Here is a 15,038-nt window from a genome sequence, read left to right as displayed (position 1 = left end):
ATGTTGAATGCTAGAACGCCATCCACGACAAAATTGTATACGCTCAAGTGGCAACTTTTTGTCTCGTGGTGTGAGGAACGTCAGCTTAACCCAGTAAACTGTAAGTAAACTGTAAGTCCAGGACTGTAGCAAGAGCTACAGTCCTGGACTTCTTACAAGGACATTTCTCAGCACAGTTGGCTCCTCCTACAATTAGGGTCTACGTGGCCGCCATTTCAGCCAGCCATGCCCCTATTGATGGAGCCTCTGTGGGGCAACATCCTCTAACTTCGAGGTTTATGTGTGGTGTCTGGCAGCTGAGGCCTATCTACAGACCACGCATACCTTCCTGGGACCTTTCTGTGGTCCTGGAAGGTCTGTCAGGTGCCCCATTTGAGCCCTTAGAGTCAGCCTCTGAGAAGCTTCTGACTCTAAAGGTAGCTCTTCTGCTGGCCCTGACATCTCTCAAGCGAGTAGGAGATCTACAAGCTCTCTGTTGCACCTTCCTGCCTTGACTTTACCCCTATATTAGCCAAGGCCTTCCTCTATCCTAGGCCAGATTATATTCCTAAAGTGCCTACATCTGCTGCCCAGCCAGTAGTGTTGCAGGCTTTCTGCCCTCCTCCGTTCTTCATGCCGAAACAAGAGAAATTGCACCGACTGTGTCCAGTAAGGGCTCTCTGTACTTATATCCACTGCTCCGGCCAGTGGCATAAGTTAGAGCAGCTGCTGGTCTGCTTTGGTGGCAACAGTAGAGTTGATGCTTTGTCGAAGCAGCGCATGTCTAATTGGATAATGGAAGCAATCTCTATCACTTATGAGGCGCGCAGTCTCACTATGCCTCTGCGCATATGGGCTCATTCCACTATGGGGTCGCCTCCTCAGAGGCTTTGTCCAAAGATTTATTCTTGCAGGATATGTTCATTCTTGCAGGGTGGTCTACGCCACACATGTTCATTCAATTTTACAGCCTGGATATACATTCTGGCCCGGGCTCGAGTGTCTTGCAGTGACCCTCGGGCTCAGATCTTTTTGAACAGCCCATACCCTCAGTATGACGCAGTGGGTATTCTCGTTCCCACAGCGTTCAGCTAACGCAACATGGAGTTCCCTTTGAAAGGGAAGTTCTGGGTTATGCCTGTAACCCTGTTCCCTGAGAAGGGAATGAGACATTGCATAGCTTTGTCATACTGGGGCATGCCTGTGATTTGCATCTTCGCTTCAGATAATAGAGGCCGACGGCGCGGTTCACAGGTGACGTTTATATGTTATGCGAGTGACGTGCTTAATTGACACATCACCTGATCACAGCAGGCCTATAAATAGGCATGATGTTACACAAGCTTCAGATACCAGTCACACAAGCGGGCAGTTCCCACAGCATTCAGCTAATGCAGCGTCTCGTTCCCTTCTCAGGGAACAGTGTTACATGCATAACTCAGACATTTCAGGGGATACTATAGATGACTAGGTAAGAACCACTGCTATAATCATAAAGACCACCTTACGCTCATCCCAGGACTCCTATTCACAATTTGTTCATACTGCTATACAGTGCAAAAAATGCCTTTCTTGAAACAAGCCGCACATAAATCTAGTTAAAGTGTACTAAAATCAAGCAAATACATCTGCCAATTGGGTAAGCAAAACTGACTTGGTAAGAATTCTTGAAAATAGCATAAATATCTAGTCATTAAATATGCTACTGGATCTTAAAATCACACTTAAAATCTGTATCTTGTGTTTATATGTTTTTGTAAAGCTGCTTTGAGACAATGTCCATTGTTAAAAACGCTATTTGAATTGAATTGAATTGAATTAAAACTAGACAAGAAGCAAATTGTGCTTATTACAAGTAATGAAAACTCTGTTATTCAAGACAGACTTACTTAAAATTAGTATTTTGGTCTATTGATTGAGCTGACATTAAGAATTTATCCCTTAATCTAGGATTAATAATTAGCAAAAAGGGAAAAAAAAAGCTTAAAATAAGACACAATGTCTTCAAAAAGCATAATAAAAATAAGTGACTTTGTCATAAATTAAGGCACCAGAAGCATTGTTATTTTTAGCATTTTTATTGAAACAAGGAAAAACTCTGCAACATAGTGTCAGGGATTGTAGAAGTATATGGATGCAAGCACATATTTTTATTGAATAAAATGCAAAACAAACAACAAAAACTATAAAAAGAAAAACCATAAATGTAGCAATGGACACAACTCAAAAACATGCAGACTATGAGAGTAGCTGTAGCACACATGACAACACATGAACACGACAACAACAAAAGATTGACAGTTAGGTGCCGAAAAACTAGAACTTCTATTGAGGTGCTTATTAGGGGTAACACAGAACAGGTGTGAGTGATCAGTGGGACTTGTGACATGGTCATGTGACATGCTGGGGCTGATGGGTAATGTAGTTCATTGTGGATTTCAGCATAACCATTACAGACAGCTGCTTCATTGAAAAATTTACGTGTGCAAATGGTCTTAATCTTAAAAATAAGGAAAACCATCTTGTTCCTCTGCTGGTATATTATGCAAAACATTGTTGTGGCTTGTTACTGGTTAAATTTTGCTCAATATTAGCAGGAATATCTTATTAAGACAAAGTTAGATGTATTTTCTTAAAATGAGATTACTTTTATAATGCAAAACATGCTTACCAAGATTGTTTGTTTGTTTTTTACGCAAAAAAATAAGACTAATTTCCCCAGAAACAAGGCTTTTTTTACTTGCTTGAAATTACTTTTTTTTTGCAGTGTACTGTTCCCATTTACACTTCTACAGTGAATCTGTATACTAATGATTTATAATTCTATTATCCATGGGTTTCATTTGAGGGTAAGGTTCCTCTCATGGCTTCTTCCCCATGCTGCTCAGGTAGTTTTCTCAACACTGCAGCCCCTGGTCTGTTCATTAGGGATCTAAATCTGCATCCAGATTTCCAGATAAAGCTGCTTTTTGAAAATCTCTATTGTTAAAAGCACCATAAAATTTATATATATATATATATATATATATATATATATATATATATATATATATATATATATATATATATATTTATTTATTTATTTTTTTAAAATCACACAAGCATTTGTAACATTTCACACTACATTGTCTGGGATGAAGCTACCACTGCCCAAACTGAGTTCAAATGGAACAAACAGCCTTAACTCAGTTCCTTTGTGTGGTGATTTAAAGCAGTGATTTAAAGACTGCAATCACAGCTATAAATACAGCAATCAAACATGGATTGTTTGAGAATTCTGACATGAAGCTAAGATGAGCTTGAATAGTCTTATCTTGTAATTATCACCTGGACTGGAATGGAGAGGAAAAGAAAATGTTCAGCTTTCTTCTATCCAATTATAAAAATCACTGAGTCATGATGAGACAGGATTTCACTTATTCTTCTGCAGGTGTTGTGCTAAACCAATCATATTCACACGTGTGTTTTCTACAGAAAAAAAATGACAAAACCAAAGGGACTGTTGTGAAATTTTTGACAGCTCAGTTGCACCGAGCCCGGCTCTCACCTGATGATGACGATGATGCCATCAAAAATGTTGTACGGGTTGTGCAGGTAGTTGAAGCAACCGAAGGCAGTCAGCTTCAGGATCATCTCCAGGGCAAACATGCTGGTGAAGACAATGTTGCAGATCTCCAGAACGTTAGTCAGCTCCTCCGGCTGATAGAAGAAAGCAGTGGATGGGTGTGTCAAAAGAATGATTCAAGAAGTTTTATCTTCTCCTAAACAATTTTATTTAGGGCATTTTTTAAATGTGAAAATTGATTATTGTGTTTAAAAGACTGTTACTGTCATTGTATGTTTCACCAGTCTTTTTGTCTCATATTCAATTTAACCTGTGGAGCTTCTACAGAGCCATGGCATTTCTTTTCATTCATTTTATAGCAGAACAAATGCCCAATATATAGCAAGTTATCAGTACTGTACTCCATATATTTATGTGCAAATATTTGCATGGCTTTCAGGTTTTTGAGTGGAAACAAGTAAAATACACCTCTACTTTACTTCTAAAGAAGACATAGTCACAGTTTTTCACTGACCCTATTGGTTCAGAGTTACAACAAAGTCTTAAGACTTTATCCTAGTGATCACAAGATTAAAAAAATGACACCGGCTGCGTCTGAATGTCACTATGTTACCCTACTACACAGTAGGCGAAAAGCAGTACACCAAAGGAGTAGAGTAGTAGAGTCTGAATTCTCATTATTCATAAAACAGTAGGTGACAAAACCCAGATCACCTACTGCTTCTGCCGAGATTCTGCAGTATGGAAGCACTGGACACTGTGGATACTGCACTATCCCATATTGTAATGGGACTGCCATGGAAGAGCTGTCAGAATCGCCGCCATGTAGTATGTCTGAATTGTATTCATGCTTACCACTTATACTGATCAGTACATACTGTATCAACAGCCGAGCAGTAGGTACTGAATCGAATGCTGTACATATTGTCATAGTATGTGATTTCAGATGCAGCCACAGTCTGAGACTGAGATACATTCAGAATTCCAATGACACTGTGTAAGCAGCACAAAAGATTTGATGGGTTGCATTTTGTGTGTTACTCTTGAGGAAAAAATCGCTAATTCGTTCACTCACTTTTGTTCTCTTGGCTAAATGTTTTATGAGGTCATTTAAACAATTTAAAACTTTGTCCCCTGCCATTTATACACAGTGTGTAAGTGCTCTTCTCTTTTTGATAATGATGTGATGGTGCAGGTGCATTCAAGAGTCAATATCAGATTAAAAACTGAATTGCTTAACCAATTATCCAATAACTTGATCAAAGCCTGACATTCACTGTTTGAAGAAATCACATTTAGCTAGCAAGGCTTTAGACATCTTTAGGCAGACTGTGTTTATTAAACTGTCTCCTTACCCAACGTTTCAGGTACACAGGCAGGGATAGGTTTGAAATAAAAACATAAATTAAAAAACATTTTCATGTAATTTTTGGTCAAATATATTTACGTTTTCTTAAAGTAGAGATGTCAAAGTACACACAAAAAAAAAAAAACACAGAAGAATTCAGCAACTCAAAATTGACAACATCTCAGAAAAAAAAACGACAAGGTTGTGGTATCCGAGCTTTCATCTCTTTCTGTCACCATGTACTTTATCTATTTGTCTTCCTTTCTGCTATTATGAGGCAATTCATTCTCGCCGCAATCAATCCTCTTTGTCGATTAGACAGAGCAAAGGTTTAAGAGGGTCACAGTTTGCTCACCTACACAATTTACTAACCTACAGACATAGAGGATTTGATGAAAGGACTTGAAAAGAGCTTCAAGTAGAATTAAGACCTTCATAAATACTGCTAATGAATATAATTAATCCAAACAGAGAAAATGAATAAATTTTTTGTTGTTGTTGTTGGTAGTGTTTTTGGCCACTACTCTACAGTATAAAAGGTTGTCCTGTCCATTTTTTTGGCATTAATCCAATGATGACAGCTTGGCCGGTAGATACAGAATTTATCATAATGATTATGGCTTGCTAATTTGCTTGTTTATCAAGGTTATTTATACCAGAGTGCTATTGAATTCTCAATTCTAATTGATCAAATGATGTTGTATAATTTTCCCAAAAACTAGCCCAATATCAAAACTTGAACAAATTGTATATACTGTATTTAGCCATCATATGGCATTTCATTTTTAAACAATTGGGTGCTCAATTCATAACTACAGCAAGTAGCGATCTAGCCATACTAGTCAATGACCTGACCCCTGTGCCTCTGTGATGATCGAGAGCCATCTTTCTCTCTGTTTCACCCTGTCCCTCTTTCATTCATCATCATTTTACACTTTCGGGCAGGTAATGTACAATGCTGCATCGTTTGAGGGCACAGAAAAGCCAATAAATGTTGTTGGGTTATAAAGACAGAAGACAGAGAGGGATGAAACAATGTTTGATTGTGTGTGTGTGTGTGTGTGTGTGTGTGTGTGTGTGTGTGTGTGTGTGTGTGAGTTTTTCTGAAAGTGTTTTATTGTGTGGTCTCAGGAGAGAGAGCAGGTGTAGTTTGTTTGCTCTTTCCTCATGACTCACAAATCCACCTGGGGGGTATTCCAGAAAGCAAGGTTAACTTAGTGTTACATAAATCCTGAGGTCTAGGTTGATTAACCAAATCCTTGCTTACTTGGAGTATGTTGGTTCCAGAACACCTGTTAACTCCACTTGTTAGGTTGGAGTTACCAACCTCCACTTGGTAACTCAGAGTTAATGCGCGCACACGATGAGTACATAAAGACATGTCAATGGATCACTGTTTTCAGGAGTCACCATGGAAACCCAGGGTGAAAAAAGCAAGCCGTGTACTTCAGCAAAGCAGAGTTAGAGGTTTTAATGCATGCTTATGAGGAATATAAACCATTTATAACAAAAAAAAGTAACTGCTGCATCGCACAGAGAGTTGGCTTGGAAAAAAGTAACGGATCGAGTAAATGCATGAGTTTATAAATTCATAAATATATGAAAAGTTTCCTTTCATTATGATGCAAAATTGAACATTGATCCTATTAAACCCATGCCATAGCATTTAATAGATATGCCTTTACTTTTAGCCCTCTATCAATTTCTTAACATTGTACATAGGACTAATATAATCGGCTTTATATTTTATCAGGTGTAATCCTTCTGGATCCAGAAGAACTTGGAGCCAAGTCAAAATGAAACACAAAAAAGACAATATTTCAATATTTTTATAACTTCCTAAATTGTAACTTAACTAATTTGCCCAACTTCTTTAATAACGTTTTTCTCTGTTCTATATAGTCACAGGAAGACGGCAGAGGCCCGTAAAATGGGTAGGTGACCACCAGCACCTTCACTCACTCGGCTGAGGAACTGGTACTGTCCCTTAATCAAGGAGGCAGTTCCAGGGGGCAGTTCATCAGAATCAGCTACCGCCTATGATATAAGAGACTTGGTAAAATTTGGTGTGTGTAGCATATTAATACCTAGGCTTTTTCCCCCCTTTTTTTCCCAGTTTCCAGTGCTTTAAGTGACTTATCCTTAAACAATCAAGATGACAATAAACACTGCCACAGTCTGAAAAAGGAATTTTAAAATAACTTTATTGGCAATGTTTAACTTGTGTATTATGCATGCTTGTTGTATATGTTTGAGAATGTACATTGAGCATTTGATTTCATTTTCTTACAGTTGCTGATGGACACATTGTATTAATTGACCCTTCTGCAACAGCACATCCTACCACAGTTGAAAGTGATTATTGTCTTCCAGGTATTATGTTTGCTAGACTAAACAGCACTAGTATTTTGTACTGTAGGATGAAGAGATCACATCTGCTGTGACAGAGCTACAAAATGAAGATGCTGGGAGGCCCACAGAGGTATAACATATAATGCACCCCTTTCTTTTTTAAGTTGTGTGTTTATTAAAACTTTGGCATTGTCCCCTTAAAGATTAAGGCTGGGGATTCCTGTACAGAATCTTGGCAGTGTAAAAAAAAATTGTTTTTCAGCAGTTGTCATGATTAACATGATTAATAATATCAATTATATTGAACCATCATTCTGTCTTCCTGCAAAGGAGCTGTATAAGGTCCATCTTCAAAGGCAAATTAGAAAAAAGTGATTGTAAATTCAAATTAGAAAAAGTGCAATGGAGATGGACCTTCTACAACTTCAAATGGAGGAAAAAAAGCTTAACATAAAAAAGACCAGGCTTGAAATGTAATTGCTGAAGCACTGATTGAAGTATTTGCCTACTGATTATTATTATCTGATTATTATTATTCTGTCAATTATTGTTGAATGGTAAAGCAATAAAGTCAAATGTCTTTTTCAATGACATAAATTAAAGAAACAATGAACCATACTCAACTGTTCACTCTGTGCATTAGTCATTTAATTAGAAGTGATTTTGGCATATCACATCTCAACAACACCGTTTGAGTGCAAGGCATGCTGTATGAATGGCGCTACACACAGTTGCCTTTCCCACGTGCTCTCCATCACCCATGTTATACAGAAAACTCCCACTGTCAAAAACAAAGCAAAGCGCAATGCATAAAATGTGCTCAGTGTTAAGCGCTGATCCACCATGTGTCACGTTGGCGATGTGAGGTTTCAAAAGGTTTGTTAAATAAATTAACGATTCACATATATAATGGTAACGCTCCCGAAATATTCATCCAGATATGAAAACATCTAAAGATTTCGTATAATCCATGCTTCCTCCTCCAATGGATATTCTTCAAAATGGCACGCTACGCTCCATAAACTCACTGAAACAAACTAACCCTGGAACATAATCTGCTTCAGAGTATGTTATGTTCAGAGAGAAAGTTGTTATGGCTACTTACATACCCTGAAAGTTACCTCCATTTTTGGAACTGAAAGTTGAGGTTATCCGTTAACTCTGAGTAAACTTACCCAGGTAAATTGCATAACCTGCTTTCTGGAATACCCCCCTGAATATTGTTACAATCAGGCAAGTCAAGTGTGCCAATGTGTGTGTGTGTGTGTGTGTGTGTGTGGGTGGCATGTGTTTACCTGCTCATGATGTTCGATGCCCATGCTGATTGTATTGATGAGAATGGCAATCATGATGCCTCGGTTGAAGTATTTGCTCTCTACAATTCCCCACAGTTTAATCCTCATCTCTATCCACAGCTCTTTACATTTCCCCTTTTTCACCCTTTTTTCCTTCTGCTCTCCTGATTGGCCACCCTGCCCATCTGTGTCCTCCAGCGCACCTTCCTCTGCCTCCTGATTGGCCGCCGTCCCTGCAGGTCCTGCCCCATCTCTGAGAGAAAGTGCCACACAGTGAGGGCAGTCCTCAGAGATGGGCGGTGAAGTTAACACATCAGAACGTTCAGGAGGAGCATGGTCAGGCTTCATGTGATGGGGACAGTGGGAACCTTGAGACAAAATAAAAAGAGCAATGTTTTGACTATCCATCTACATCACCACTCATGTGTTCATCCATCCATCCATCCATCCATCCTTGTAGCCATTAGGCTTTAATTCATGCACACATTACCCCATTCATGCACTCATTGTCTGTGTCTTTATCCAACTCTTAATATATTCATTCATTCAGCCGTACTCTGACCTTTCCATCCATCCATCCATCCATCCATCTATTCATCTAGCATTAGGCTTTTGATTTAGCTGTACTTGTCCACCCATTCATTAATCTTCTGTATATTTATCTACCTCTTAATATATTTTTTTCTTCAATTCCTCCCTATTTCAATCCATACATCCATGACCATCTTTCTATGACCAAGCTTCTGTATCTCCATCCAGCTCTTATTATTTTTCATCCTTTCAACACAATTCCAATACATAAATCTATCCAACCATGACTATCCTTCTGCAACTGTATCCATCTTCTAATATATTCAACTTTCCATCCATCCATCCATCTCTTCATGTCCATCCTTCGTATATCCACTCATCTTCACTCCTCTATCAGTTTCATATTTATTAATCTCTGCATTCGTTGTCCCCATTCCTATCCATCCACCTATCCACTTTGTTCTTGGCCCTGCCTATTTATTCATCCATCAATCTGTACACATTTTCATTTGCTCATTTACACATTCTATCTATAATTATACATTTAATTGTCCTTGCATTAATTCCTCCATTCAGTTATTCATCCATCCATCTCTTCAGACTTAAATCCATATACAAAAACCTTCATCAATCTACTCTTATCCATTCCTTCATATACCAATCTTTATTATATTATTTTATCTTGTAATCCATTTGTATCTCCATCCATTCATCCCTAATCAAGATAAGTGCATTCCTCAATCGATCCATTCATCCATCCATCCATCTACATTATCCCATTCATTTCCACACATCCACCATCTCTACCTATTCATTGCTACACATCACCATGCATTTTTCTTCCATTCATCCATATATTTCTTCACTTAAATATTATATCTATCTGTCCATCTTTGATCCCAAACAAATTTATCCATCCATCCTTACATCCCTTTTTCTATCTCTACATGCAATCATTCCTAGCCATACATTTATTTATCCATGGATTCATTCCCCCATCCATACTTCTATCCACTCATCCACGTATCCCTCTTACCCTGATGTTGCCTCTGATTCCTTTCTCTGCCATTGACATTGGTTTGTGACTGGGTAGGCATGGCCTGGCATGGACGTGCTCTTAATGCCTTGAAGAAGGCAGTGGAGCGGCGACGGGCTTTACGCAGCACGTGACAGGTGAACTGGAAGAGCTCCTCATAACAGTCCCCTGGCTCTGCCAGTGATGCCATTGTGCTGGAGGACAGGCAGCGGGCACGCTGCTCCTGCATCAGCTGGTGTTCACGTTGTTTCGTCTCAGAGAACTGAGTGGCTATGACCACCAGACACAGATTAATCATGAAGAAAGAGCCCACCTGATGAAAAAAAGGGAAAGAACAAGAGTGGATGAGGAAAAAATAAATGCTTGAACAACAATAACAGAACTGTAAAGACAAAAAATCATGAATAAATTAAAAATGAACTGTTAGTATTAAGATTTACTGCACTGTTGTTTACTATGTTTACAGTAGCTAAAACAGGGGAAAAGTTTAGGAGGATATACAGAAAGACAGACAGACAGAAACCAAGAGAAGAAGTAAGAGAGATAGAGAAAACAGAAAAGGAGGGGGAACGAGGGACTGAATGTTAGATAAAATGAGAGAAAGACATATCGACAGACAGAAAAAGTGACAGGGAGAAAAAAATCAAGGCAGAGAGAGAGGACAAGTAAAAGAGAATAGCTGTGTGAGACAGGAAAAAAGGAGAACAACCGTCTGAACATCATCGCTAAAGATGAGCCAGAGTGGAGAGGACACCTGTTCAAGTGTCTTCCATCATAAATAAAGAAGATTAATGAACCCCACTGAGAGTCCTGGGAAGAAGTATTGAGTGATGGAGACACAAGGAAAGTGATAAACAAAACAAAAATCTTTAAAACAAAACTTTCTTTTTTTTTTTCATGGAAATGAGACTTGAACAGAATAAGGTTCATTACAGGTCATAATTTTGATATGGTACCTGTAAATTTAGTGTACTTTACTTAACTTAATACTCTTTGTCCCATGTGTGACATGTGACATTAAGGATGCTTAAATTTAGTGTAACACACTATAACTTTATCAGTAACACTTTATCTAATGGACTGTTTGATTATCGAGGTAACTCTTAAGATCGCTAAAAACAGCTGGATGAAAAATCATTGGATGAAAGTCAAATAATATGCAAACTCAGGTGATGAGTAGTATCTTGTGTAGGCTAAAACAACATTTAAGTGTGTGCTGTACAGTGCATGTACAATAATACTTTAATCAATTTGTCATCAAAAAGTGAATTCACTTAAGTCACTGTTAAGTGATGCTTCAGTGAGTAGGGACATCTCATTTGGTATATGTTTGGGTCCGGATTTCTCCTGTCCTCTTTTCATTTTCTTGTATCCCTTCTCTGCTTCATCAGAAGCAAAGAAATAGGGAGGCACAATTTAAGATATGTGAAGCACCAATAAACTCATGCGTTCCTATGTCAATGCAAAGTCTTGCCAATCATTCTGTGTTAAGTAAGGTCTGACTATTATTATTATTCCTGGCTGCCTTGTTGTTTCTATGACCCTTGCCATACTGTCTTTGGTTGCCCCTTTTCCTATGTTTGCTATTGCCTATAAGTGTACTGACAATTGCCTGACTGACTTCACTGAGTTCCTGGAAAAATGCTTTCAGTAAACCTCAAGCAAATGGATCCTATATCATTATTACACAGTTTCTTTTAACCATGACCCCCCCCCCCCCCCATTGTATTTAGATACAATAAAATACATTATACATTAATTAAATTAATATATTTAAATAACCCTTTTTAATATCTACTAGTTTTATTAACTGTTAATTTGTCTATTTATATTATGCAGAACCAGAACGAACATCATAACAAAAATATTAAAAAATAAAAGCAAATATTTTCTATGACCCATTTCACATGAAATGTTAGGGATGTTTATGTTAGGATAAGAATTTGTACTGTTTCCTACACCTTGCTTTGTATAAAAATCAAACCAAATCCAACTACATCACCCTGTTTCTCTGTAATTTATGTGAATTTCTCATGAGAAGTGGCTGTGTTTTAGTTAACAAGATGTTTTAAAGCTTGTTTTATACCAGAGCCTTCACAGCACGACAGACAGAGTGAAACATTTCCACAGTGCTTTTGTTTTTATGCAGGTGGTAAGTCAAAAATGTCACGGGTGTGTTCTTTGCACATGCCTTCACAGTAGAAAGCTGCTCGTGGCAACAAAAAAAATGTGAAGCCTGAAATTGAGCTTTGTGATTGCACTGCAGGTTTAAAAAGCTACATTAATGTCAATATATTCATAGAACAAAGCAAAACAATAAAGACAAACACAACTTCAGTTTGATGCACCTTCATGTGTTGCTCTGCTTTGTCCAAGTGCTGAGATGCCATATGCTATCAGCTGCAGAGTTTGTGTCACTTTTATGATTCTATATAATGGTTCTTATAGCATGGTAGTGCAATGGATGTGCAAAATAATATTTTTTTTGTGATGCGAGTCATTTAGTTTACGGCACTTTTAAATGCAACAATTCAGATGTACAGTAATCTTGCTACAATTTAATCTAGATGAAATTTTTAATCTCTAATGAACAAACCAAAGGCGACAGTGGCATTGAAAACTCCCTGAGACAACAACGTGAAGAATCCGTGAAAGGAACTAGACTCAAAATGGAACCCCTTCTTTTCTGGGTGACACCAGATAGTGGAATTATAAATCATTACAGGATGCAGCTGTAGAAGAGTATGGAGAAGAAGGTAAACAGCATTAAGTGTGTTGAAGTCTGTTCGGTAGAAGTATATTTTGAATAGGACTTAATACTTACAGTCTCAGTAGTTACAGCAGAAAATCATTTACTTGCTGATTTAATCAAGTGGGGATGGGCCATAATCTTTTACAGAATGTATTTCTCAGTGTTTGGATGGCCTCTTATTATCAGTGCTTTGTTTCAATTCTCAAAAAATAGCAGCACATTTAGTGATGAGGCCAACGATATGAAAACAAGGGTAATATGGATATTTTGTGATTAACTGCATATAAATAAAGTCACATGTACCCAAAAGGTCTATTTACACATTTTATTACTTTATTATTATTTTGCATTTACAATTATGATTTCTTTTCCAATATTTGTGTGCCTTTAAAGCTAACAGACAGCCATCAACTTGGCTTTTGTCTCTTTTGACTCTCTCCACTTCCTGGTGCTGACTGATCCCTGGATCATGGAAAAGAATTTAGCAAATTCCAGAAATTGTGATTTAAATCTTGGGTTTACTTACACCTTTCCCATTAATTTGCTAACATTATCTATTGCCTGCCTATTGCTCCATGAAATTTAAAAAAGCCTCCTAAATCTCTTCCCTTCTGATATGAACTTAGTCACTCTTTTTGGAGACTCTAACACGACATCTTATACTTGTACTCTTGTACACTTTTGACCTGATGTCCAATAACTTCCCTCTGACAAACAAGTGAGAAACATTCTAGACCTTGTCTTTAGCCAACCTACATCAGTTCTATACATCAAAGTACCCCCTCCAATTCTCAGATAATCACTTTATTCCTTTCACCCTTGACTGCTCTGTCAACAACCCCTAATATACCTCCCCTACTTACCTTTCATCTTATCTTGGATGGCAGCTCATCAGTCACAGCAAAACTGAGCTGCTTTATATCCCTGAAGATGTGTCCCCTTGTCAAAATCTTACTATTTTTCTGCACTGGCACCTTCACAAGAGAAAGAAGAAGGAGAGCCAGCCATTTGTCTCCACTGAGGACACTCAGATGCTTTTTGAGGCCAGTCTCATCTGGAGACTGGATTACTGCAACTTGCACCTGGCAGGTCCTCCCATGCATACTATCAAGCCCCTGGGACATGATCCAGAGTGAATGTTGTACCGCCCCATTGCTGTGTTTACTCCACATTAACTCACATTCAATTTTAAACACTGATACTTGCCTACAAAGCCAAAAATGAACCTACAAAGCCAAACATGGATACTAATCAAATCCCCTATATCATGTCCCCCTCGAGTCACAAGTATGGCTTGACCCCCCACCAGCACAGCTCCACTTCTCCTTAAATACAGGTTTTTATCAGGTTCCCTTCAAGCCACAAGCCACTTGACTTGGGCCCTATCATGGTACAAGGAAGACTTGCATCAAGAATTTTCTCTGTACTGTCACCTTCACCTACATTTCAGATTTGGAATCTTGTGATTGGACTACTGTATCTTAAAGCAGCCCTTTCACACCTGAAGACACTTATCAAATCCACCTCTATTTCATATTCCTGTTGACCCACCAACCCTCAAACCCAGCTTTCTATCATGTTACCTGCGAGCCACAATCATGGCTCGACTTGACATATCATCCCTCAAGGTACAAGGAAGATGTGCATCAATACTCTTCTTTGTACTGGCACTTTTACAACATAAAGAATTCCCTCTTTACTTTTTCAGTATCCCCTCTCCACCCTGAAGGAACATATCAAATCCAGCTTTGTATTATATTGCCCTTGAGCCACAAATACAACTCTACTTGACCCTCCATCCCTTAAGTTACAAGTAAGACATTCATCAGGACTCTGCTCTGTCCTGGCACCCGGATGATGGAATGGGTTTCCCCTTGACTTTCCTCTGTAAATCTATATCACTAGATGCCTTTAAATGAAGATTGAAGACCAACTGCTTAACTAAGCACTTAAAGTCCCTGTGAAGTGCTTTGAAATGTGCATAGTTATTTGATGCGTGGACATAATTTCCACTGAAACAGGAAATCAGGGTGGGACAAATCAAGTCAAGTGGCTTTATTGTAATTTAAACCATATACAGTTTGTACAGTACACAGTGAAACAAAACAATGTTCCTCCTGGACCATGGAGGAAAATCGAGTGGCTCCTCCCCCTTGTCAAATAGCCAATAGCGTTTAGCT

The 15,038-nt window shown here is 38.4% G+C and overlaps 1 protein-coding gene across 1 annotated transcript in view; it reads right to left on the bottom strand.

Annotated features, from left to right (window-relative positions):
• LOC128615915 (voltage-dependent T-type calcium channel subunit alpha-1I-like) overlaps positions 1-15,038 on the bottom strand; it is a 144,173-nt gene that overhangs the window by 63,913 nt on the left and 65,222 nt on the right. Inside the window, exons 7-9 of the mRNA XM_053638313.1 lie at positions 10,107-10,419; positions 8,540-8,907; positions 3,527-3,678 (exon numbers count right to left, since the gene is read on the bottom strand). Of these exons, the coding sequence (XP_053494288.1) occupies positions 3,527-3,678; positions 8,540-8,907; positions 10,107-10,419 (833 nt within the window). The remainder of the gene's footprint in view (positions 1-3,526; positions 3,679-8,539; positions 8,908-10,106; positions 10,420-15,038) is intronic.

The sequence above is a fragment of the Ictalurus furcatus genome, chromosome 12 (assembly GCF_023375685.1).
Source record: "Ictalurus furcatus strain D&B chromosome 12, Billie_1.0, whole genome shotgun sequence".
NCBI lineage: Eukaryota > Metazoa > Chordata > Actinopteri > Siluriformes > Ictaluridae > Ictalurus > Ictalurus furcatus.
The sequence above is the reverse complement of the archived record's forward strand: the minus strand, read 5'-3'. Positions and strand labels throughout refer to the sequence as shown.